Here is a 26,816-nt window from a genome sequence, read left to right on the forward strand (position 1 = left end):
CTCTTTCAGGGGGGCGATTTCTGGTCTTTCCTTTCATCCCTTGCATGAAATATGGTTAACCAATAATACTAACAAAGAAAATCATTGTTAAATAATGGGTTTTTTTCTTTTGGAACCCCCTCTATCATCAAACAGAACGATGCATCATGTATAAATACATGCCGCATAAAACTGCAATTATTCCTCGAATCATCTGTCTGTACCAATATCATACAACAAGGCTTATGCAATCGTTCATTAATCTATGACCTAAATGATTAAATACTGGCTATCAGATATTTTTCCTGAATGAGAGGTTAGCACACAAATCATGAAACCGTAAATATATACTATGTCAGCATCGACTCATCCAAACATATACAATTTTGGGCATCACTTATTACTGTTAATCGAGTATGAGAAGCTAATATATATATATATATATATATATAAAAGCTATTATATATATATATATATATATATATATATATATATATATATATATATATATATATATATAATAAATCTTTGTATGTGTGCTTTCACGGTGTATGTATGTGTAATAAAAGAGCGTATTGCAAACATAAATTATATGGTAGTTTCTCATAGTTACATCATTCGATTAATGGTAATATATATGTACGTTGTTTGAAGAATGAATATGGTAATATTGAAGTTTCTTTTAACATTGGATTTATTCTTGATTCAAATGGTGAGTGAAGAATGTGAAAGTGATTGTAAACCAGTGCTTCCATGGAACATCCTCGTAAAGGAAAAGGCGTTTTAGTGGAGTGGAGAGAGAGAGAGAGAGAGAGAGAGAGAGAGAGAGAGAGAGAGAAGAAGAAGAAGAAGAAGAAGAAGAAGAGAAGAGAGAAGAGAGAGAGAGAGAGAGAGAGAGAGAGAGAGAGAGAGAGAGAGAGAGAGAAGAACAAGAAGAAGAAGAAGCAGGAGAGAGAGAAGAGAGAGAGAGAGAGAGAGAGAGAGAGAGAGAGAGAGAGAGAGAGAGATGGCCATACCCTCCTCAGTATACCTTGGAAGGTATATATATGGTACGATTTAGATTGAAAAGGTAAGCTAGATTCTAAATGGCTTAACAAGGAAAGAACATTTTATGTTTTGACAGGGAAGAGGACGTGTGGATCGAGTGTTTTGTCACGAAACAGCTCCGTGAGAAGTCTGAGAGCAAAAGGAAAACGTTGTTAGTGGCGTGTATGGACCGTGTAAAACCTCACAGTAGAATTGACAGAGACGCATTGTGGAGGGCTTTGAGGACGTATACCATACAATAGGAATGGAAATGGAATATAAAATTTGGACACAAAGAAAGCGCTGGGACCTATGAGGTCATTCAGCCCTGAAAACGAAATTGAGAGTAAAACGGTTTGAAAGGTGTAACAGGAGGAAGACCTGGCAGTTGCACTATGAAATAATTGTTGGGAGAGGGTGCTATGTAAGATGGTAGACAATTGTTGGGAGAGGGTAGAGTGTTGGGAGAGGGTAGAGTGTAAGATGGTAGGCAATTGTTGGGAGAGGGTGCAATGTAAGATGGTAGACAACTGTTGGGAGAGGGTGCAATGTAAGATGGTAGACAACTGTTGGGAGAGGGTGCAATGTAAGATGGTAGACAACTGTTGGGAGAGGGTGCAATGTAAGATGGTAGACAACTGTTGGGAGAGGGTGCAACGTAAGTTGGTAGACAAATGTTGGGAGAGGGTGCAATGCAAGATGGTAGACAACTGTTGGGAAAGGGTGCAACGTAAGATGGTAGACAATTGTTGGGAGAGGCTGCAATGTAAGATGGTAGACAATTGTTGGGACAGGGTGCAATGTAAGATGGTAGACAATTGTTGGGACAGGGTGCAATGCAAGATGGTAGACAATTGCTGGGACAGGGTGCAATGTAAGATGGTAGACAACTGTTGGGAGAGGGTTCAACGTAAGATGGTAGACAATTGTTGGGAGAGGGTGCAATGCAAGATGGTAGACAATTGTTGGGAGAGGGTGCAATGTAGGATGGGAGACAATTGTTGGGAGAGGGTGCAATGTAGGATGGAAGACAATGGTTGGGAGAGGGTGCAATGTAGGATGGGAGACAACTGTTGGGAGAGGGGGCAACGTAAGATGGCAGACAATTGTTGGGAGAGGGTGTAATGCAAGATGGTAGACAACTGTTGGGAGAGGGTGCAATGTAAGATGGTAGACAATTGTTGGGAGAGGGTGCAATGTAAGATGGTAGACAATTGTTGGGAAAGGGTGCAATGTAAGATGGTAGACAATTGTTGGGAGAGGGTGCAATGTAAGATGGTAGACAATTGTTGGGAGAGGGTGCATTGTAAGATGGTAGACAATTGTTGGGAGAGTGTGCAATGTAAGATGGTAGACAATTGTTGGGAGAGGGTGCAATGTAAGATGGTAGACAATTGTTGGGAGAGGTTGCAATGTAAGATGGTAGACAATTGTTGAACAGGGTACAATGTAAGATGGAAGAAAGAGAATATGAACAGAGGGACAGTAAAAGGAATGAAAGAGGCTACAGCTAGGACCCGAAGGGACACTAAACGAACCTTAAGTAATGCCTTCAGTGCAACGCGTGGGGGTGCATTAACAGCACTAACCCCACTACAGGGAGCTTAGTCTTAATGACAGAAGTAAACAAGTTTTAGATCTCGTATGCGTGAGCGTGACTGGTTTGCTGTCCAAATGGTGCTGAAATGAGCGTAAATCACGTCTCTGTGCCTGATTAATATCATTATGGATAGAGTGTGGGTGGGAAGTTGTGGGATAAGATGGATCCTAAATAATGAATGAAATAGTTGATGTTTGCAGATGATAAAGAACCTAGTAGATTAAACTGAAGAGACTAATGAAAGGCACTGAAAGACTGAAAGTTGAGAGTAAACTCTAGGAGTCAGCTTTTAACAGTAAATAGGAACTAGGATGACAGAGCAGTCAATGTTAGTACAGATGACAAGAGAATAGAAGCAGTGGATTCCTGTAGTAACTGTGGGTGAAGATTGTGGTGATGTTAGTAAAAAAGGTAGGTCAGTGATTAGATGAAAGAAGACAGGAAACAGGAAGTGTGCAAAAGATTACAGTTTAACTAAGAGGGGTACTTTGCTGAACGACAGCTACCTCCTAGAGAGAAGTTTAGTCCAGAAGTCTCCGAATTTAGTGTTATTTTCCAAGTGGCAAAGAACCAACTGGTTACCAAGGCAACGGGAGGTTGAGAAAGTCTATCGTGGTAATCACGGCATTCTATGACAGAAATTAGGTTTGCTATCACCAGAAATAAATTCCTGTAATTTTTCACTGCCAACCGCCCCCTCCCACTTCTATGAAAGCCAAAGTTGGAATGAATGACGAGACTGTTGAACCGACCTTCCTCTATGGGAATGAAGTGGGGCCGTTGAATGTCAAACAAAGAATATGGAAGCGGTAGAATTGAGTTGCTTACGTAATAGTTGTGGAACTAAAAAGCTGAGAAATAAGGAGATGCGTTGTTAGATTTTAGAGATGGTTCGGTCATGTGAATAAAATGGAGGGTGATAAAATGGTATGAAAAAACCCCTGGCCAGTAACAGAGGCGCCGAAAGTTGAGGTTGAGATTAAAGCAATATGAATGACGTAATTCTGGCGAGCCTTCTTTGTAGGTGCATATAGATTAACAAACAGACAGAATGATAGATAGACATCTCATGGTGTCCATATGCATGATAAGAAATGCATTATTTCTTTTTTTTATTTCATACCTTTCCATTACAATCGAAAGGAACCTTGTTATATAACTCTAACTCTTTAAAATTCAATACTGACTAAAATTACAGGTCTGTCACGAATAATGTAAATAACTTTGTGCTATTTTCAATAAACAAAATTCTGTACAACAATCAGCGAACATATAAACAACGAAACAAACAGAAATGGAGCCGATAAGGAGACTTAGAAAAATTTAGAGATGGATACTGACATGCAATAAAATGGGAGAGAGGGAGATAAAAGTGGTAAGAAAAAAGCAGCTGGAGTAACAGAGGAAAAGGAAAAGAAAAAACTCAACAAACACCTAAGCAATATGAATGAACCAATTCTGGATATAAACTTTGTAGAGTGAGAGATAGATTAACAAAGAGACAGACTGAGAGAGAGACATCTCATGGTTCTTGAAAATGGGATAAAAGAAATGCATTATTTCTTTTTTTCCTCAGAGAGAGAGAGAGAATCAGAAGAGAACCTTGTTATATTACTCTAACTCTTTAAAATTCAATACCGAATAAAATTACAGGTCTGTCGAGAATAATGTAAATAACTTGTGAGAGAAGAGAGAAAGTCTGTACAACAATCAGAAAACATAGAAACAAAAAAGAAACAGAAATGGAGAGAGAGAGAGAGAGAGAGAAAGAGAGAGAAGAAAAGAGAGAGAGAGAGAGAGAGAGAGTCTAAAAAATCTTGAAACATGAGAATTAAAAGAAATGAGAGAGAGAGAGAGAGAGAGAGAGAGAGAGAGAGAGAGAGAGAGAGAGAGAGAGATTCTAAAATTCTTGAAAAATGGGAATTAAAAGAAATGAGAGAGAGAGAGAGAGAGAGAGAGAGAGAGAGAGAGAGAAGAGAGAGAGAGAGAGAGAGAGAGAGAGAAGAGAGAAAATTCTGAAAATGGGAATTAAAAGAAATGAGAGAGAGAGAGAGATTCTAAAATTCTTGAAAAATGGGAATTAAAAGAAATGAGAGAGAGAGAGAGAGAGAGAGAGAGAGAGAGAGAGAGAGAGAGAGAGAGAGAGAGAGAGAGTATAATTCCTGAAAAATGGAAATTAAAAAAACTGTCTGCGTAAATGTTTTTGTACCGAAAAATTAAATGCTTTATTAGCCGAAAACCACTAATAACTTAAGAATTGCAGCCATGAAATACCACGCCTTCTGGAAACTGGAATGCTATGAAAACTGGAAATAAGTGTAATAATGGAAATAAAGGAGGGGAATTACCGATACAGAATAAACTGGGAAAAGGCGAAGAGATGGGAGATAATTAACGCATGTTCCCAATATATCCTCATATCTTTACTGACTTAATCTTTGTGGTAACTTACATTCTGGTATGGTGTGTAGGGCTAACAACCTCATCCCACAGTCTTACTGACAACCATACGATTGAAAATATGAATGTTTATTTATAGAACAGTACAATGAACTATTACGTTTGAGTTTTTTTACTGGTAATTTTGAATACGTAATCTAATGAAAATCTTAAAATATGAATAAATATAAGAGACCAATGAACAAACTTTTTTCAGCCCAAATTTAATTCATAACACGGGTTGGAAACCCGCCGTGAAAGTATGTACGTTATGCATTTCCTATTTCGGCGTCAAATTATTCAGTAAAAGTGTGCTTCAAAATCGTCATGAAAACAATACCTCTGGTGAATGTGCCTAATTAGTTTATATATATAAATATAATATATATATATATATATATATATATATATATATATATATATATATATATAAATATATATATATAATATATATAAATATATATATATATATATATATATATATATATATATATATATATATATATATATATATATATATATATAGTATATATAAATATGTATGTGTATATATATATACATCTATATATACATATACCTATATATATACATATATAAACATACATTTATTGTACGCCAATACATACACAAACATACATTTATTGTACGCCAAGCACGGGGAGAATATCAGAATATCTATTATTCGAAAAATCCCATCATCATTATAATGTTAATTGCCATCGAAGACCGAACAATTTCTGTAATGAAGGCCATTCCTATTCATGATTCTGAAATATGAGATGGGAAATGATCTGAAATAAATACAAACTTGTTCATCAGGCCGCTCCAGTTCCGAACTGAATGCTAGCTCTCTCTCTCTCTCTCTCTCTCTCTCTCTCTCTCTCTCTCTCTCTCTCTCTCTCTCTCTCTCTCTCTCTCTCAATTATTTATTTGTATTTCAGTCTATTCATAATACAGTTTTATTTTACAGAAACAATGCGTTTGTATGTTCGTAAGTAGGGGAGTGTGTATGTATGTATGTATAAACACGTGAAAACAATAATTATATATATATACAGTATATTTAAATATACTGTATATACATATATTATTTTTTCACGTGTGTATACATACATACACACACCCGTACTTACGAACACAAGCGCATTGCATTTGTAAAAAATACTGTATTATGAATAGATTGAAATACATATATATATATATATATATATATATATATATATATATATATATATATATATATATGTGTGTGTGTGTGTGTGTGTGTGTGTGTGTATAACTGAATCACCAAAAATATATGGAACGTGATGAATATATAAATAAAGATTAAAATTCACGAAGGAAAGAGTAACAATTTAGTGCTGCGAGGCCTTTCGACTTGTCGACCTTTACTTACCTAAGTAAAGGACTACAGTGTAAGTCGAAAGGCCTTGCAGCACTCAATGTTTCTCTTCCTTTTTGTGGATTTTGTATTTATATTATGTATATATATATATATATATATATATATATATATATATATATATATATATATATATATATATATTATATATATATACAGAAAATAAACTCTCTCTCTCTCTATCACACACATACACACACGTCATGATCAAGGTGTATAAACTTAATTTCCGTTGTAATTCGTTATTTTGCACGTAAAACGAGGAGTATAAATTTGGAATGAAACCGGAGACATAAAGATTATTAAGCAATTTTTAGGAAATACATAAAAAAAGACTGAAAGTTTCGTCTAGGGCGAAAAGAGCACGTTTTCAACTGAAAGAATTATATTACTCTACAAGGAATATCAAGTCACGGGCGGAGAAGCTGCTTGGTGCATTCAGAAATGGGTGTGTGTGTGTGAAGAGAGAGAGAGAGAGAGAGAGAGAGAGAGAGAGAGAGAGAGAGAGAGAGAGAGAGAGAGAGTGTGTCTGTGTGTGCGTGTGTGTGAGCACACATGTGTATGTTTGTTGCTGTGCTCTTTGTGCAAAAATGCGACAAAGATCTCCTGACATACACTTTTCCTAATAATCACGGACACACACACACACACACAAACAAATACACACATATACATATATATATATATATATATATATATATATATATATACATATACACACACACAGTTAGTATATATATATATATATATATATATATATATATATATATATATATATATATATATATATATATATATATATATATATATTAGGCCTATGTTTAGTTGGTGACTACTTGACCCTGGATTATCCTGGATTATCTTTGTTTATTACCCTTGACAATTGCCCATCTGGTATTCTCGTTCTTTTTGTTTACTTTGTGACCTTCCCTTCATCTGTGTCTTATTTGTGCCCAGACGATGCGTTAATAAACGTGAAAGCGCTTGGTATTGAACTTCTGCCTGTCATTTTCCTGTGGGATTCGCTCATACACTGAAGTCACGTGCATCTATATATATATATATATATATATATATATATATATATATATATATATATATATATATATATATATATATATATATATATATATATATATATATATATATATATATATATATATATATATATATATATATATATATATATATATATATATATAATGAATATATATATATAAAAATTCTCCTGTATTGTGATTTGATTTTTGAATGTTCCTTTCCATCTTCGCCTCCAAGTCAAATCACTTGTTTTCCTTCACGCAAAACAACACCGAACATTTCCGGACACGCTCTGTACTAAAAGCGTCAAAATCCGTAAAGAATATAAAGAAAGATGTCATCATTTTCGTAGTGAATCTTCACTAATACGAGTCAGGGGATGAGTTAACAAGTTATTATTTCAAACGGAAGGAACAAACCGAGACTGGAGCCTCTCATATTACGACAGGCGATTTCGGCTTAACTCTCCCATATCCCTTGATTTACTCCGGTTCATAGCCGCGTGCCTACTTGATTGGGTCGTGAAAAGACCGTTATGCTGGGCATTACCATAATATGGTTCTCTTTACCTACTTATTACGCTGAAAATATCTGGATTCGGCTCTATTTGTGCATGAACGAATGACGTATCCCTTTCTGTATCCGAATGACGTATCTCAGTAGCTGAATGACTTATTCCTTTCAGTATCCGAAAGACGTATCCCTTTCTGTATCCGAATGACGTACCCCTTTCTGTATCCGAATGACGTATCACTTTCAGTATCCGAATGACGTACCCTTCTCGGTATCCGAATTATGTATCCCTTCCGGTATCCGAATGACGTATCCCTTTCAGTATTATGACGTATCTCTTTCAGTATCCGAATGACGTATCCCTTTCCGTATCCGAATGACGTATCCCTTTCCGTATCCGAATGACGTATCCCTTTCAGTATCCGAATGACGTATCCTTTCAGTATCCGAATGACGTATCCCTTTCCGTATCCGAATGACGTATCCCTTTCCGTATCCGAATGACGTATCCCTTTCCCGTATCCATTTCTGAATGACGCATCCCTTTCAGAATCCGAATGACGTCCCTTTCCGTAATGACGTATCCCTTTCCGTATCCGAATGACGTATCCCTTTCTGTATCCGAATGACGTATCCCTTCAGTATCCGAATGACGTATCCTTATCAGTATCCGTGATGATAGTTTACGTATAATTACTACTATGTAACTGAAGTAGTCTACTACACGATAATTTACAATCTGCTAAATTATACTCTAAATCCCCTGTTATAAATAAAGGGTATATAATTCACATAAAGGATAATTTGAACACACATGTTATATATATATATATATATATATTATATATATATATATATATATATATATATATATATATATATATATATATATATATATATATATATACAAAACATGAAGTTATAAAAAGTAATTGTCATTCCAGTTTAACTACGAAATAATGAAGATTCAAATTAAGATTTTCACTTTTTTTTGTTACAAATAGTTATCAAAATAATCTTATATTAAATATTTAAAATTTTATAACGACTTTCACCAAACTACAGTGAGAGAGAGAGAGAGAGAGAGAGAGAGAGAGAGAGAGAGAGAGAGAGAGAGAGAGAGAGAGAGAGAGAACTTCAATTTAAAACGAAAGATTCCCATTAAAAATGTTCAGTCATGCGATTTCTTTACCCTACAATGTTATTAAAGGATCTGTACTTGCGGTGACAGTATGCTATTATATTACACGGTACTTCATTAACTATTACGTTAAAATACCATCATGAACACTAATGGATTTTTTAACGTCGTACCAGCGTATCTGAAATCATTATCCTGCATATGCATCAATGCAAGCTCTTTGCGTCATAATTGAGGTAAAATTATAATTGCGAGGGAAATCCGATTCAATTATGGAGCCCCGTCGTAATATTTCACTAATTTAGTTATATACTGGAAGGCTCATAGCCGAATATCTCTTTTATGTGCACAGGATATCAATGGAAATCAGTCTACAATTATATATGAAGTGGCAAGTTTCCTAAGGCTTTGGCCACATAATAATAATAATAATAATAATAATAATAATAATAATAATAATAATAATAATAATAATAATAATAGGTGTTATTGAAAAGGATGTATATATTTCTCCTTGGCTGTAAGACTTGTTTAAGAGAGGGTCTATTTTCTTCAAATAATAATAATAATAATAATAATAATAATAATAATAATAATAATAATAATAATAATAGTTCTTTGTTAGTTTAATATTAGTGAGTTTAATATTATTTTCACCCGTAAAAAGGAAAAGAAAATATCGACAATACGACCACAAATTATAATCGTGAAAAGGTAATTTCTGTAATGTTGATTTATGTTTTTCAACCAGCCAACAACATTAAGTCACTTGTGCATAAACTCAATAAAGGAGTAGAAATCAGGTCATAACTACGATTCCGCACTGCAGACGAGTAGTGAAGGCAGGGAGTTTACTGGGTCGTTTCAAACTTACTGTCCAATCATCTTGTTTAATAGAGATCACCACTGTTTTTGCAGCAATTCAGCTGCAGTCCCATCAGTTTCTGGAACCTTTCAAGTCTTCAACATTTTAACTGTCCTCTTTCCGTACTCACCAGTTACCTCTGTCATGCAATCCTAATCTTTCAAAAAATTTTCCTTTCATGTGATTTCTGTTTTTTAGTTGTCTGTAAAAGAAAACTATTGTGCCGGCTTTGTCTGTCCGTCCGCACCTTTTTCTGTCCGCACTTTGTCTGACCGCCCTCAGATCTTACAAACTACTGAGGCTAGAGGGCTGCAAATTGGTATGTTGATCATCCACCCTCCAATCGTCAAACATACCAAATTGTAGCCCTCTAGCCTCAGCAGTTTTTTTTTTTTATTTACGGTTAAAGTTAGCCATAATTGCGCTTCTGGCAACGATATAGGATAGGTCACCACCGGGCCGAGCTTAAAGTTTCATGGCCGCGGCCCACACAGCATTATACCGAGACCACCGAAACATAGATCTATTTTCGGTGGCCTTGATTATGCCCTGACCAGAAAACTCGATTGCGCTGAAGAAACTTCGGCGCATTTATTACTTGTTTACTTATTCGTCAATGACTTGCGGAATATATAGGAAAGAAAAGCTTTGGAAAACTATTAAACCGACCCCTGACGCGAAAGGATCAAAAACACAAAAAAGACAATAATGATTCTAAGTGAGAAAAAATCAAATAATGAAAATAGTATTAAAAATAGTATTAATGTTGCCCATTTTCCACCATTTCTTTTCTTTGTCTAACTCAATGAATGACGCAATCCGTCTTATAAATCCATAACTCAGCCAATTTAAAGAATCCACATGTGTCTCTCCTAGTCTAACCACCAGCTGGGTGGTAAGAAAACTAAAAATACATACATAATATATATATATATATATATATATATATATATATATATACATACAATGACGCCGTTGGAAATAAATCCCCGTGAACATCGGCGGTTCTAATCATGTTCTCGGATCCTTTGTTCCCGGAAGGTTGGTACCATCTGATGTACCCAGTAAAAATAAGTTCCCTGTGATTATGAAGTATATTTATTAATGACCAATTTGTTATCAAACCACTGAAATTTGGTACCCTCTGATCTACCCGGCAACAGTAACTTCCTTACGATTAAAAAGTATATTAATAGCCAATTTGTTATTGGACCATTAGAATTCGGTGCAACTTTGGCTTGTTATCTATGCGTCATCTACTCCGAGGTGCTAGTACTAAACACCGTATGGTATACAAATGTAAATTAGACGGCCGCACGAAGATATAGTTTATTAATATAATTTGTCGACTATACTATATAGAAACAGGTGTAAATAATACTTTGATCCCCGAGGGGCTAGTACTAAACACGGCGTCCCAAGGAGCTTCCGCTATGTTTAGACTAGCAGATAACAAGCCAAAGTAGAACCTACAGTTCTTACAGATTGCCCTTCATAGTTATTGATAACAAATTAATAATAACCACAGCATGAATTGGTTGCCTTTCACAGTTACTGATAACAAATTAATAACAACCACAGCATGAAATGTTGCCCTTCACAGTTACTGATAACAAATTGATGCTAACCGCAGCATGAATTAGTTTACCTTCACAGCTATTGATAACAAATTGATACTAACCACAGCATGAATTGGTTGTACCCTTCATAGTTATTGATAACAAATTAATAATAACCACAGCATGAAATGCTGCCCTTCACAGTTAATGATAACAAATTGATAACCACAGCATGAATTGGTTTCTGTGGACATATATAAATGCACACACATACACCTTATCAATTACGTTACTAACTTCATACCGAAGTTCCCGGAAGATATTAACTTCCCGACGAAGGCGTCCATGAAGGAACTGAAGAACCTCCAGGAGGGAAGTCTTTGATGAAGTAGGATTTCCAAGTAATCGCCTCCTTGATAGGATCGCGCGTCCTTTGAAGGAGCGACTCTTTGCCTTATTATTATTGGAAGTCTCCTTTCGTTAAATCGCCGTCTGTCACTCACCAGTCCCGGAAGCCGTATAATATGTAACGTCAAATTCAAAAGAGTTTTCGTGTTAACGAGACTTGGCCATAATGGATGTTTTTAAAAAGGGGGTCCTAGTTTTCCGTAAAAGAAAATTATTGAGATGGCTTCGTCTGTACATCCGCACTTTTTCTGTCCTCCCACAGATCTGAAAAACTACTGAGGCTATAGGGCTGCAAATTGATATGTTGATCAGCCACCCTCCAACCATCAAACATACAAAATTCCAACCCTCTAAGCCTCAGTAGTTTTTATTTTATTCAAGGTTAAAGTTAGCCATGATCATGCTTCTGGCAACAATATAGGATAGGCCACCACCGGGCCGTGGTGAAAGTTTCATGGGACGCGGCTCATACACCATTATACCGAGACCACCAAAAGATAAAGCTACAGTATTTTCGGTGGCCTTGATGATTATACGCTGTAGGGGTTGTACAGAAAACTCGACTGCACCGAAGAAATTTCGGCGCATTTTTTACTTATTTTCGCTAACAATGGAGTAAAATCTGCTAAAAAAAGGGTTTTTTTTTTAAGTTTTACTTAATTGAATAAGTGGGAGAACCGGTAACTAACTCATCAGAAATCGCAAACACCCGACATATATTTAAAATTATGAGACAGTCTACACAACAGTAAAACAAAAAAACACGACTGTAAAGTTGTCCGTCAGTCAAAATCTATTACGGCCCGAGCGAGGATTAAACTCGTGCCCAGTAGAGTGCGAGGTGTGCTGACGATTCCACAGAGCTACCACGACCCTTACACGGGTAGCATTCAAAAGAGAAAAGTCGCAACGGAACATTTTTTCACATTATATTTTGCAAGGAATGTTTAATTTATATCATCATATTAATGATTCTTTGCGTAAAGCACGTTTACAGCGTGCAGAATTAAACGCAATTTTTTATCGAGTATTTGTATGTTGAATGTTGTAAGATAAACAGGCCCTAACTTCTGCTAATTAAGTATCTTTTGTAAATATGTAACAACTGAACAGATCTGTTCAAATGAAGAAAAACTGCTTTATGTTTGTAACCAAGCGCCATTGCTGAAGCATAGTCTGTCCACACACACAAACACACACACATCAAAACATGTACCCGTGCCCGTATGCGCACTCATATATAAACAAATGCGTAAGTCGATATAAAAGTGTGCATAAAAATATACAAAATAGTTATTCTCAATTCTGCCATCGACGCACAAAAACCAACAACAAAATGGGAGAGATTAAATTCATATTTTGCGCAACTTGACACTTGTGTCTCATACCGACAACGAATTGCGTATAGAATGTCAAGGAAATCATAAATGTTTGCATTCCAGCAGTATATTTCACATCACCGAATCAAACACACCCTTCTCGGTGAAAGCTTCGTCACCGTCACTGGAAATTAAAATGGGCGTTGTACTGATTTTCATATATAAACGCTTATCTATCTATCTATCTATATATATATATATATATATATATATATATATATATATATATATATAATATATATATAATATATATAATATATATATATATATATATATATATATATATATATATATATATATATATATATATATATATATATCTTTTTGCGTGTGCATACAAGATGTGTTGAAAGAACACGAAAACACTTGGAATATTCTTCTTCAATTTCATCTCATTACTGTGGACTCAGCTACATTTACCGCCACATGCTATTAAGTAAGTGTGTGTAAGTACACTACAAAGGGTAGTTCTTCATTTTGCGTTAAGATCTATTAAAATAAATAGCTCAATTAGATGTATAAACATGCGACACCATTAATTTTGCCAACGAGAGGTGTATGACAAACCTGCGGTCGTTCTCCGTCCTGCAAGCAACAAAAACAGCTCGGAAATAAAAATGGAATACCTGTCAAAACCACTCGAGTGACAGAACAGTACTTAAATGCCAATGCATCGCCTGACATGACAAAGACCCGAAGTTTCCCACAGACTAAATAACAGGGAACTGTCATTCAATAGGATCCCCGTTATAATCAATTTACTTTTCAGGTTAATTTATCAAATTTTAGTTTTCTGTATATTATGATCTCGCCTCTCGAGATCGACAGGTTCTTTAAAAAACAAGCAATTGGGCTGTAATGACTGACGAGAGGTGACAAACAAAGGAGAGAGGAGCAGAACAAATACAAAAAAATTACCTTAATATTAGTTTATTACAAATTAGCTATTTACATATTTACAGTGAGTCAAGGTTCTGGGTGGCTAAAACACATGAAATAGTCGTTAACATAAATAACACTTAAAATAAGCAAATGAATCAAAACTTAAGTCAATAGCAAATCAATAAACAATTCAAGAGCAACGTCACACGAAAACTAAACACACCAGTGTCATGATAAATATTATAAACAGACGGCTCAATAAAATAACACTAGAGCAGCATAACAGTAATACATGATTGGTACAATAAATGACAGTGGGGAGCATAATAATCAGTAAAATTAAAAAGCTCAAAATAGTCAGCATAATAATGAGAAGCAATCAACAGTAAAAAAAAACAGGTAGCATAATACAATTAATTTAACAGGAGAGCAGCATAACACGGATGCTCAAAGCAAACAGGAACACTTCCTCAAACAATGAGGACTACAGTCCAATGCCGGACGATCAAGACAGAGCCGATACGACAACCACCTCGTCCCTATGGCAGTACTGACGTCCTCCTTCGATAACGACGACCATGACAGAGCCGACACGGCAACCATCTCGTCCTCAAACTCTCCACTGCTGCTCTGCTGCCATGACTAATCCTCAGGTACGAATACCTGATGCTGCTACCCCAACTAGACTCGCTGCTGCCCTGGACCACCAGTCGTTTCGCCCTCCAGAACCTGACTGACGAAGTTTGACGCCATCCAACAGACGTCAACTCGCCAGTAATTAAAAACAAACGAGGCAACAATCCACTAAGGGAACAATCGACAAACGATTGTTCCTAACACCTCCACACCTAACAGAAAAAAAAAGATTTTCAATAAAAATTTTTTTTTTTAGACAAAATACTCTCCCCCAATGCTGCCACACCCCCGCCAGCCAAAACAGAACCAACCCTGGCCAAAGGTCGCCAATATTATGATCTCGCCTCTCGAGAGCGACAGGTTCTTTAAAAAACAAGCAATTAGGCTGTAATGACTGACGAGAGGTGACAAACAAAGGAGAGAGGAGCAGAACAAATACAAAAAATTACCTTAATATTAGTTTATTACAAATTAGCTATTTACATATTTACAGTGAGTCAAGGTTCTGGGTGGCTAAAACACATGAAATAGTCGTTAACATAAATAACACTTAAAATAAGCAAATGAATCAAAACTTAAGTCAATAGCAAATCAATAAACAATTCAAGAGCAACGTCATAAACAACCAGTGTCATGATAAATATTAAAACAGACGGCTCAATAAAATAACACTAGAGCAGCATAACAGTAATACATGATTGGTACAATAAATGACACAGTGGGGAGCATAATAATCAATTAAAATTAAAAAGCTCAAAATAGTCAGCATAATAATGAGAAGCAATCAACAGTAAAAAAACAGGTAGCATAATACAATTAATTTAACAGGAGAGCAGCATAACACGGATGCTCAAAGCAAACAGGAACACTTCCTCAAACAATGAGGACTACAGTCCAATGCCGGACGATCAAGACAGAGCCGATACGACAACCACCTCGTCCCTATGGCAGTACTGACGTCCTCCTTCGATAACGACGACCATGACAGAGCCGACACGGCAACCATCTCGTCCTCAAACTCTCCACTGCTGCTCTGCTGCCATGACTAATCCTCAGGTACGAATACCTGATGCTGCTACCCCAACTAGACTCGCTGCTGCCCTGGACCACCAGTCGTTTCGCCCTCCAGAACCTGACTGACGAAGTTTGACGCCATCCAACAGACGTCAACTCGCCAGTAATTAAAAACAAACGAGGCAACAATCCACTAAGGGAACAATCGACAAACGATTGTTCCTAACACTGTAAAAGAAAAATATTGTGCCGGCTTTGTCTGTCCCTCCGCACTTTATTCTGTCCGTCCTTTTTCCGTCTGCACTTTTTCTGTTCGCCCTCAGATCTTAAAAGCTACTGAGGCTAGAGGGCTGCAAATTGGTATGCTGATCATCCACCCTCCATTCATCAAACATACCAAATTGCAGCCCTCTAGCCTCAGTAGTTTTGTTTTATCTATGGTTAAAGTCAGCCATAATCGTGCTTCTGGGAACGATTTTGGATAGGTCACCACCGGCCCGTGGTTAAAGTTTGATGGGTCGCGGTTCATACAGCATTGTATCGAGACCACCTAAAGATAGATCTATTTTCGGTGGCCTTGATTACACGCTGTAGCGGCTGTGTAGAAAACTCGATTGCGCCGAAGACACTTCGGCGCATTTTTTGCTTGTTTTTATAAAGACCAAGGTTCATTTACGTCTCATTCAATCATGGTGGGTTGTGGAAACAGCAGTGCAGTGTTTATTAGAAGTACTCACTGTCTGCTTTGTTCTTACAGACCACGTGACGAATCAGAAAGCGTTCTGAATTGATACTTAAATATCTACTATCTGAATTGATATTTAAATATCTACTATCTCTGAATTGATATTTAAATATCTACTATCTCTGAATTGATATTTAAATATCTACTATCTCTGAAGTGATATTTAAATAATATCTACAATTTGTTGACAATTTATCTTTCGGAAATTCGGCTGCTCTGACATGCTTCAGATTTACAAAATTGGCTTAAAAACCTTAAATATAAATGAATTTACTAGTAACGACCTGACATCTTGTTTCATAAATATGAGGACTTACTTCAACGTTAAATAAATTTACCTTGCAACCAATTATAACTGACCATTGTGAAATTATAGTGATATATATAAATATATATATATATATATATATATATATATATATATATATATATATATATATATATATATATATATATATATATATATATATATATATATATATATATATATATATATATATATATATATAATATATAAACATATATATATATATATATATATATATATATATATATATATATATATATATATATATATATATATATATATATATATATATATATATATATATATATATATATAATATATATACATATATATATATATATATATATATATATATATATATATATATATATATATATATAGGGCCTTTTTATCCATGACTTTGTAACTAGAAGTTTCAGCAAACCAGAATAATGTAAAGGGATTAACTACAATCATCTTCCTGTGAAAGCAACAACAATTTATATACAAACAGTTATAATTATTTTCCAATTAAAACTTCAGATGGTGCAAGTACCTCCATTACCGCACTTTTCTTAATCATCTCGTATCATATGCTATATTGCAACTTATGAAGCATTCGCTTTCAGTCCTGAGTGTCAATAATAATAATAATAATAATAATAATAATAATAATAATAATAATAATAATATCTCGGAAGAATGGACGTCTGGTTGCCATTGCGTTTATATTGCAGTTTCTCGGACTCTCGAGTGAGTTTCTTTGTTAAAAGAAGGTAGTAGTAGTAGTAGTAGTAGTAGTAGTAGTAGTAGTAGTAGTAGTAGTACCTCGGAAGAATGGGCGTCTAGATGCCGTTGCATTTATAATGCAGTTTCTCACACTCTCGAATGAGTTTCTTTGTAGAAGCAGATAATAATAATAATAATAATAATAATAATAATAATAATAATAATAATAATAATAATATAATAATAATAATAATAAATTTATTCTTTAGTTTCAGAAGATAAAACCTCTTATATAATAATAATAATAATAATAATAATAATAATAATAATAATAATAATAATAATAATAAATCTACTCTTGAGTTTCAGAAAACAAAACCTCCTACAGTGTAATAATAATAATAATAATAATAATAATAATAATAATAATAATAATAATAATAATAATAATAATAATAATAATAATATTTAGTCTTGAATTGCAAATAATAAAACCTCTTATGGAGTGCTGATAATAATAATAATAATAATAATAATAATAATAATAATAATATATAAATAACAAAAAAAGCCTCTTTCCTCGCCTGTTAAACGACACCAATAGCTCTTCCAACGTCGGCCCTCGTCACAAAAATCCCGGGGCAACAACGACGTAACGAGAGCCTATAATCTCCAAAGCCATAAGAGAGAGATTTGAATTAAGATTCAACTCGACTCGAGGGCTCTTAACTTGACGGCGGACCGAAGAAGATACGTCAGCGTAACGCCGGGGGGGTCAAAATAACAAGGCCTGTAACGTAACATAAGATGTCGTTTTCTTCGGGAATAGTCCGCGGTCATGTTTACTTCCGAAGTCTTGTCGAGGATGGGGAAAGATTTTTCCGCATTCGTTTGTGTGTCTCAAGCGCTTGTATATAAACGCAGGCACAGATAGGTGGACAGACAGGGACTGACAGATAAAGACAGACAAACTGACTCACACGCGCTTATGCACTTATGCGCACATACACATGTGTAAGTATAAAAAAATCAATAAATATATATACATATGAGTATGTATATATTATATATACTCATATATGTATATATATTTACTCTTATCTTTTCAGCTGATGGTATCGTCTATATATAAATATATAAGTAAATAAAAAAAAATATATATATATATATATATATATATATATATATATATATATATATATATATATATATAACCATCAGCTGGAAAAGATAATAGTAAATTTACAAGAAAGAATAAACAGGAAATTTGGTTACCCGTGCTCTAGATTTTGCAGAGCAGTAACAAATTAATCCATGGAATTCTTATCCGTAATAAAAATGTGAAAATAATGATTCACATTTACTGATGATTGACCGGGCATTCGAGGTGGTTGCTGTAATTAAAATGAAGATGTGATACAAAAACATAAGATGAAGATAATGTTTGTGAGCAAATTCCTCAAAGGTTGTGCAAACTGCACCCAAAACACTGCATTAAGATTATTGTACCTTGAGAAATATACATTGTTCGTCTCTGCAAACTTTCGTACCTTGTTTATGATTTTATTCTCGTTTTTGCAAGTAACTGTTCTTTGTGTGCTAAATAAATATAAAACAAGAAACGTGAACTATTATGGAGGCATGAATTCCTCTGATGATATACGGAAACTGAATCTGGGTAGGTTCCAAAGAACAGGTCTTTAGCCTAAGCGAAATATACGTAATTCGAAAATTACGGCAGCCTAAGTCTATGTCTGAGAGGTTATCTGAGATTACCATAATATACATTTCTTTTACCCTTTACGGTGTAAAATAATATTTTATACATTTTACAAAACAGTAAAGATCATTTAAACCATATCATGAATATCTTTAGCATTAATCTAGGTTGAATGGTTTTGCTAAAACTTTTTTTTTATGTGGCACATAATGGTTTTGTTATATTTTTTTTTCTTAAATATGCAATAAAAATCGAAGTTGGTTTTTATTGAATTGTATCCCAAAATTATGAAGAACAGACTAAACTCTTTAACAATAAAGGAATTTAATATGTTTATAGTTCACGTACTGTGCATATCAAGTTAATGAAAGGTATGCAATTTACTGAAGTAAAAAACCGAAATATAGCTGACTATCTCGTTAACTCAACGGACCCTAATTACCAGTGTTTACATCGTGGGTGGGGACGAGTTCAGACTTAAAAAATATCAGTATTTGGCGATGCCTAACGAAGCGAGAAACTACTCTCCCGCCATCTCTTGGCAAACAACCAAACTAAAATTATTCATTTTAGCTGAAATGATAATACCGCGAAATCAAGTTACATTTTAATCAAATTCAGAGGTAAAAGGATCAAATGCTTAATACGCGAGAGAAAATCTTACATGGGGGCTTTAATGACAGAATAATTTAAATGTTTCTATACTTCTTTAAGCCTCAACATAAAATGGCTTGTGACTATCTGAATTTGAGAACATGAAAGAAAGACATTTTCAAATATAACACAACGAGGCTACTGCCATAATGAGTATGAATGTATATATATACAGTACATACATACATACATAAACATACACAAACACACACACATATATTTATACATACACATATGCTTATACAGAGATTTTCTCTCTCTCTCTCTCTCTCTCTCTCTCTCTCTCTCTCTCTCTCTCTCTCTCTCTCTCTCTCTCTCTCTCTCTCTCTCTCTTTTCTAATATATATATATATATATATATATATATATATATATATATATATATATATATATATACCAGAATGGATATTTTCACATTCTAAAAAGAGCAGAGGATATTTCCATGTTGTACTGACCATTAAGATAAAATAACATGGATATTTTCCCTTGTCAGGCTACAGCGAATATTAAAACATACCGCTGAAAAATAAAACAGCGTAAATATACTTTCACTTTCCACATGATTGATGTATGGCTACTAAAATAGGCATTACAATATCTAAGTTTTTGACGCATTTTTACAAAATATTTGCTTTGCAAAAGGCGGGATGTAATATCAAATGACAGAGAGAGAGAGAGAGAGAGAGAGAGAGAGAGAGAGAGAGAGAGAGAGAGAGAGAGAGAGAGATGTCTGCGAATCTCTCCTGTATTTCTGAACGTCGTGACATTGCTGACATTTGCTACTGCAAATATTAAAACACAGATAGGATAAATAAAAGTGAAAATATTTTCACCTTCCACAATATTTGCTTTGCAGAGGACGCGAGGTCAAACCAAACTAGCACTGACCTATCCACATCTCAAAAAAACTATTTTGACAAAAAACCAAAAACCAAAATAAAAAAAAAAAATCCCCAAAACAGGACAGAAGGACCTCATAACCGCCAAGGGCCGGGAACACCACCAGCGAGTGGGGTTCCTATTAGAGGCGATATCATCATGTGCCGAGTCTTCCTATTCAATTACACCTTGGTGCTTCTCCGCTGCTCCTCGCAGTGAGGGGAAAATATTATTACCCGAACAGGTCATCTCGTACCATAAGAGTTGAGCTTTTGCGCTTTTGCCCGAAGCACTCTATGTCGTCTTCCATTCGCGTATGAGGGGTGGGGGCAGAGAGACAGAGAGAAGGAGGAGGAGGAGGAGGAGGAGGAGGAGGAGGAGGAGGAGGAGGAGGAGAGAGAAAGAGAGAGAGAGAGAGACTAAAGGGGGCGAGAGGAGGAGGAGCAGGGTATATATATATATATATATATATATATATATATATATATATATATATATATATATATATATATATATATATATATATATATATATATAGAGAGAGAGATAGAGTATATATAGAGAGAGATATATATATATATATAGAGAGAGAGAGAGAGAGAGAGAGAGAGAGAGGAGAGAGAGAGAGGAGGAGGAGGAGAGGAGGAGGAGGAGGAGGAGGAGGAGGAGGAGAGGAGAGAGAGAGAGAGAGAGAGAGAGAGAGAGAGAGAGAGAGAGAGAGAGAGAGGTGAAAATCTCTCCTGTATTTCGGACCGTCATTGAACACTAGCGCGTGCAAATATACTAGATAGAGCTCTGGTTTGTAAACTGCTGTGGCAGGGATTCTTTTTAAGTGCCAGGATAAAAGTTTGGGGGAGTCGAGGCCAGGGGGTAATTTCCCTTCCCTAAAATAAAAAGGCGGAGGAATGAAAGGAAACTTGCAACAAACCTTGACTGTCAGGCATTGACAATGGGTTATATTAAGGCCCAAAAATCAGAGGAATAGGTAAAATGCAAATCAATACTACATCGATGCTTTTCAAAGTGTTTTAAAATAACTTTGATCAGGTAATTTCATTTATAAATATAACGTTGTGAAAAATGTTGCAGTACAAGGATAACTAATCGCAAATTAGTGGCTTAAGTATATCTGGAATAATTAATGACAGAATCGTGTCTCCATTTGCCAATAAAGAGACCATCACATACGACCAGAAAAACTAATGCAATTATGCCTGAGGTTTTGAAGTAATAACATAACCGCTTTTACGCGTTTTACTTTGCTGTACATGAAAACTATTGTGCCGGCTTTGTCTGTCCATCCGCCCCTCAGATCTTAAAAACTACTGAGGTTAGAGGGCTGCAAATTGGTCTGTTGATCAGCCACACTTCAGTCATCAGACATACCAAATTGCAGCCCTCTAGTCTCGTAGTTTTTATTTTATTTAAAGTTAAAGTTAGCCATACTCGTGCTTCTGGCAACGATATAGGACAGGCCACCACAGGCCCGTGGTTAAAGTTTCATGGGCCGCGGCTTATACAACATTGTACCTAGGCCACCGAGAGGTAGATCTATTTTCGGTGGCCTTGATTATACGGTGTACAGAAAACTCGATTGCGCCGAAGAAACTGCACTTTTTTAACTTGTTTGCATAGAAATCGATTCTTCTTATGATAACAGATCAAATATTTAAATATAACTGATTAGAGCGAAACCTTCATTACTGTTTTCAGAGTTAAATGAAACTAAACTCAACCTCTCAAATGCATGAGGAAATAAATTACTTCTTTCACATCTATCGGAAAACACCAAAAACAGAGTCAGGGGATTGGAAAAATAGATTTTTTATGACTAATATTATCGAAAAAAACTGCTCAAAACGTAATAAGTTCCTTAGCGAACACTACCAGGAAAATCCATTCATCCTTCTAAAAGAAAATAGTAAAAAATGCGCCGAAGTCTCTTCGGTGCAATTGAGTTTTCTGTACAGCCACTAAAGCGTATAATCGAGGCCATCGAAAATAGATCTATCTTTCGGTGGTCTCGGCATAATGCTGTATGAGCCGCGGCCCGTGAAACTTTAACCACGGGCCGTTGGTGGCCTATCCTATATCGTTGCCAGAAGCACGACTATGGCTAATTTTAACCTTAAATAAAATGAAAACTACTGAGGCTAGAGGGCTGCAATTTGGTATGTTTGATGATTGGAGGGTGGATGATCAACAAACCAATTTGTAGCCCTCTAGCCTCAGTAGTTTTCAAGATCTGAGGGCGGACAGAAAAAGTGCCTACGGGGAAAAAGTGCGGAAAGAATAAAGTGCGGACGGAGACACAAAGCCGGTACAATGGTTTTCTTTTATAGAAAACTAAAATAACTCGAGTTGTTTTTATTCAACTTCATAGTTATTTCGAAAGCAGGCTGTTGATGCCATTGCACGGTTTGATACATATGGTGCTGACGTCGTTCCGCAAAATACTTCTCTTAATTTTCAGACTTTACAGCTGTTTGAATAAACTTTACCTTAGCTGTATTTGTTTGTTGTTTGAGGGCATAAAGATCGCTTCGAATAGTTACTGCAAAATGAGAGATGTAACAATTCATAAATAACTTTTATGACCTCATTAGCAGGTGAGGGAAATTAGATTAAATTCACTCTAAAAAGAGAACTTTAATGGGTTACATATTTTTCTATATATATATATATATATATATATATATATATATATATATATATATATATATATATATATACATCAACTTTAATGGGTTACATATTTTCCTGTATACATATATATATATATATATATATATATATATATATATATATATATATATATATATATATATAGAGAGAGAGAGAGAGAGAGAGAGAGAGAGAGAGAGAATTACAACTCATGGATTCCAGAGACTAATGATCCCATTACAACAAATTAACACACTCATATTAACTGAATACGCAAATATATTAATAAATTATTTATTTAGGCATCTAATTCTTTAGATACAAACTCCCTCAATTATTAGAGTTCCCAATGAAAAATTTCACCTTTTGGTATGTTCATCACAAGAGCTTCTCGAAAAATTTCCTAGACTATTTCACTCCTAAACGATTTCCAACGGACTGTTTTCCATAAGGAATTTCCCCTTTTATTTTATAAATACATCTTTCTGCACTCATTTCCCTTCTATTTTATAAAATACATCTTCCTACACTCTTTCCCTTCTATTTTATAAAATACACCTTCCTACACTCACTTCCCCTCTATTTTATAAAATACAGCTTCGTACACTCATTTCCCTTCTATTTTATAAAATACATCTTCCTACACTCATTTCCCTTCTATTTTATAAAATACATCTTCCTACACTCATTTCCCTTCTATTTTATAAAATACATCTTCCTACACTCATTTCCCTTCTATTTTATAAAATACATCTTCCTACACTCATTTCCCTTCTATTTTATAAAATATATCTTCCTACACTCATTTCCCTTCTATTTTATAAAATACATCTTCCTACACTCATTTCCCTTCTATTTCATGAATACATCTTCCTACACTCAGGGTTTTAACCTGGGGATTTGTTATTGTATATTTTACAGGTTCGAATTCTATCTTTCCAATACTTTTCGATATGTCTCAATTTTTACTTTATCTGTTCAGTTTCCATAATCGAAAACTATCATTGAAAAATTTCATCTTTTAATTTCATTCACAGAAATTCAATTATTCAGTAACTTCTCTTCGCGAGAATTTTTATCTTTAGTTCATCTAAATACACTCCACAACGCGGAACTTTATCCTTGATAAATTTCCTGTTTTATTCAACCTTTACAAAATTCCATCTTCGGCAGAAATCATTAAAAAAGGATTTTAATTTGTATCTGCCATAAACGAACGGTAACCAAGGAAACCTAAATATTTCCCTACAGGGGAAAACAAACGCGAGGATGAGGGGCTTTCGACGGAGGGAAAACACACAGGCTGGTCAAGGGATTTTGGACAGAGGGGAAAACATGAATATTCAAGCCCCAGTCAGGTTACAACGAGCCACTGTTGTACTTGACCCGTCTGAGTTAATCTACATTCTCGATGCCAATTAATTGAAATATGCAGGAGTATATGCACGTGGGGACCTCACGAAACAGCAGAGTAGCACTGTAGTAGTTCTCTCGGCGCTTCAGAGCTCAGAACTATATTCACGGTACTTCTGTCCTGGTATAATACACTAATTTTTCTTTGTCTTCTCAGCAAGGAAGGATATCTCCCCAGTTCTTTTGAACGCCATACAAACTTACATTAAAATTTGTTCAGGGTATTACTTTACAATAAACGTATTTAAGCAATTGGATATTAACTTTGTTTTTAAGCAATGGATTGCTCTACAGCTCTTCTGAGCATCATATATACTTCCATAGCAGGTGTAGAGTAGAATTAGTTAACAATATCTCTCTACAATACACGCACTTAAACAGACACAGAAGGAACTGAAAAAAAAAAAAAATCTACTGAAGAAAAGAGCCTAAACACCTTTATTTACGAAGGCCATCAGTACAAGAAAATTCAAAATTTCTTACGGCGTTCGAGGATCGCTCTCTCTCTCTCTCTCTCTCTCTCTCTCTCTCTCTCTCTCTCTCTCTCTCTCTCTCTCTGTGTGTGTGTGTGTGTGTGTGCGGAGTACATATGTTCCAGGATGTTGGAGAAAAGAAATCAGAAAACATTCTTGATTCACTGAAGAAAACAGATTACAATAAAACTCAAGTTGCATTACTGTCTCTTCTCATTTATAACTACAAAATATAGCACCCTGGACACAAACATTTAAGCAATAAACATTATATATATATATATATATATATATATATATATATATATATATATATATATATATATATATATATATATATATATATATATATATATATATATATATATATATATATATATATATATATATATATATATATATATATATATATATATATATATATATATATATATATATATAATAACGCCTCTTTCGAGCATTACAGTTCATGGTGAGCGTGCAAGTCATGCAGTCTAACAATAATAATCTTTAAAATTAAATTGTAAATACACGAAATTACTACAATAAAACAAGTAAAAAATGCGCCAAAGTTTCTTCGGCGCAGTCGAGTTTTCTGTACAGCGTTTAATGCTGTATGAAACTCCCGATGTGCTGCAGTATGAAACTCTCAGCTACGACCAGGCAGCGCTCGGTTGCTCCCCATATGCGGTCAAGTAAAGGTTCGTCGGCGACGCCTCCTGAATTGGACTCGGCGGTGCCAGACGCATGATCATGGCTAATTTTAACCTTAAATAAAATAAAAACTACTGAGGCTAGATGGCTGAAATTTGGCATGTTTGATGATTGGAGGGTGGATGATCAACATACCAATTTGCAGCCCTCTAGCCTCGGTAGTTATTAAGATCTGAGGGCGGGCAGACAAATAACCATCTCAATAGTTTTCTTTTACAGAAAACTGAAAGCAACAAAAACAAGATATTTTAATTTACGATGTCTGCCCCGATACGTCGACATTTCAGTGGCCCATTTGAATCTCAAATACCCCTATACAACATCAAAAGCATTAACTTTTAAGATTCGATTTTTTTTTTCAAAAGAATACATTAAAAACCTCAAAGAGGTTGAGTCTTTGATGTTCATTTAATATTCATGAAATTCGTATCCCGAGATATGCTCTTGGCAAAAAGAAGAGGCGTGTTTAGATATCCATGACAACTGGAAGAATGATTTCAGGTAAAAAAAACATTTGCAAAATTAGAGGAGCTAGATTATTAAATATATATTGATTGATTGATTGATTATGTCTATCAAAACTGGCGTCACATCATCTACGTTATTGACGCCATAATAGATTTAAATAGAGACCTAAAAGTAAATAAATTAGTTT

General features: G+C 34.9%; 1 protein-coding gene across 1 annotated transcript in view; it reads right to left on the reverse strand.

Moving 5' to 3' along the window:
- Positions 1-1,327: 1,327 nt before the first annotated feature.
- The window catches only part of LOC136830909 (uncharacterized), a 54,956-nt gene continuing 29,467 nt past the window's right edge, over positions 1,328-26,816 (reverse strand). Inside the window, exon 2 of the mRNA XM_067090882.1 lies at positions 1,328-2,147. Coding sequence (XP_066946983.1) covers positions 1,328-2,147 — 820 coding nt within the window. The remainder of the gene's footprint in view (positions 2,148-26,816) is intronic.

The sequence above is a fragment of the Macrobrachium rosenbergii genome, chromosome 47 (genome assembly GCF_040412425.1).
Source record: "Macrobrachium rosenbergii isolate ZJJX-2024 chromosome 47, ASM4041242v1, whole genome shotgun sequence".
NCBI classification, from domain to species: domain Eukaryota; kingdom Metazoa; phylum Arthropoda; class Malacostraca; order Decapoda; family Palaemonidae; genus Macrobrachium; species Macrobrachium rosenbergii.